At 46.4% G+C, this 834-nt stretch overlaps 1 protein-coding gene across 1 annotated transcript; it reads left to right on the top strand.

Annotated features, from left to right (window-relative positions):
• LOC125206496 lies at nt 1–495 on the top strand. The gene has a single exon (XM_048105745.1). The coding sequence runs from the start codon at nt 1–3 to the stop codon at nt 493–495; it is 495 nt and encodes a 164-aa protein (XP_047961702.1).
• Nucleotides 496–834: the final 339 nt, after the last annotated feature.

Here is an 834-nt window from a genome sequence, read left to right as displayed (position 1 = left end):
ATGGAGCAAAATCTGCCAATCATAGCCAAAAAATTCTGGAAAATCGTCCGAGTTCTCTACTTCATGCTGCGGAAAGGCATCTCCAAGGCGAAGCTCCTCGCCGATCTCAGCCTGATGATGAAGCGCGGCAAAATCGCCGGAAAAGCCGCCATCCAAAACCTAATTTTCCACCACGGCGCGCGGCGCGCGGCCGATCAAGGAGTACGAGTTCAGCTGCGGCACCAGCCCCGCCTTCAATTTCCCTCCTTCAAGCGGGGAAAGCGCGCCGCGCCGATCGACGCGGCGGCGCTGGCGGCGGCGCTGGAGGTGGCGTCGCCGGCGCTGCCGGGGTTCGGGCCGAGCCCGATGGTGCGGCAGCTGCGGATCACGGACTCGCCGTTCCCGCTGTGCAATGCGGAGGAGGATAATCACGTGGATGAGGCGGCGGAGAGGTTTATCATGAAGTTCTACAGCGATTTGAAGCGGCAGACCTGCAAATCGCCGCTTTCGTATTGACTGTTTTTTTTTTTTTTTTTTTTTTTCCAGAAATATTTGGGGCTTTTTTTTTTTTTTTTTCGGTTTCTGATTTTGGATTTTGGTGCATGGTGTTAGTGTACATGCAATAATGCCGAATTTAGTTGAAATAAAGAGGGAAAATATATGTGGGAAAAATATTAAAAAAACAAAGTTGTGTTTTTGCTTTGTGAAATCATTTGCTCAAATCTGAAAAGGTGATTTTTTTAATATACTAAAAACGTTAAAGTCAAATGTTTTATGAGCTATGGAATAATAAAAATAGAAAAACTTCGGAATATAAATATAACAATGGAAAAAGGAAGAAGATTTCTACCTACT

Source organism: Salvia hispanica, chromosome 2, assembly GCF_023119035.1.
Source record: "Salvia hispanica cultivar TCC Black 2014 chromosome 2, UniMelb_Shisp_WGS_1.0, whole genome shotgun sequence".
Lineage (NCBI taxonomy): Eukaryota > Viridiplantae > Streptophyta > Magnoliopsida > Lamiales > Lamiaceae > Salvia > Salvia hispanica.
The sequence above is the reverse complement of the archived record's forward strand: the minus strand, read 5'-3'. Positions and strand labels throughout refer to the sequence as shown.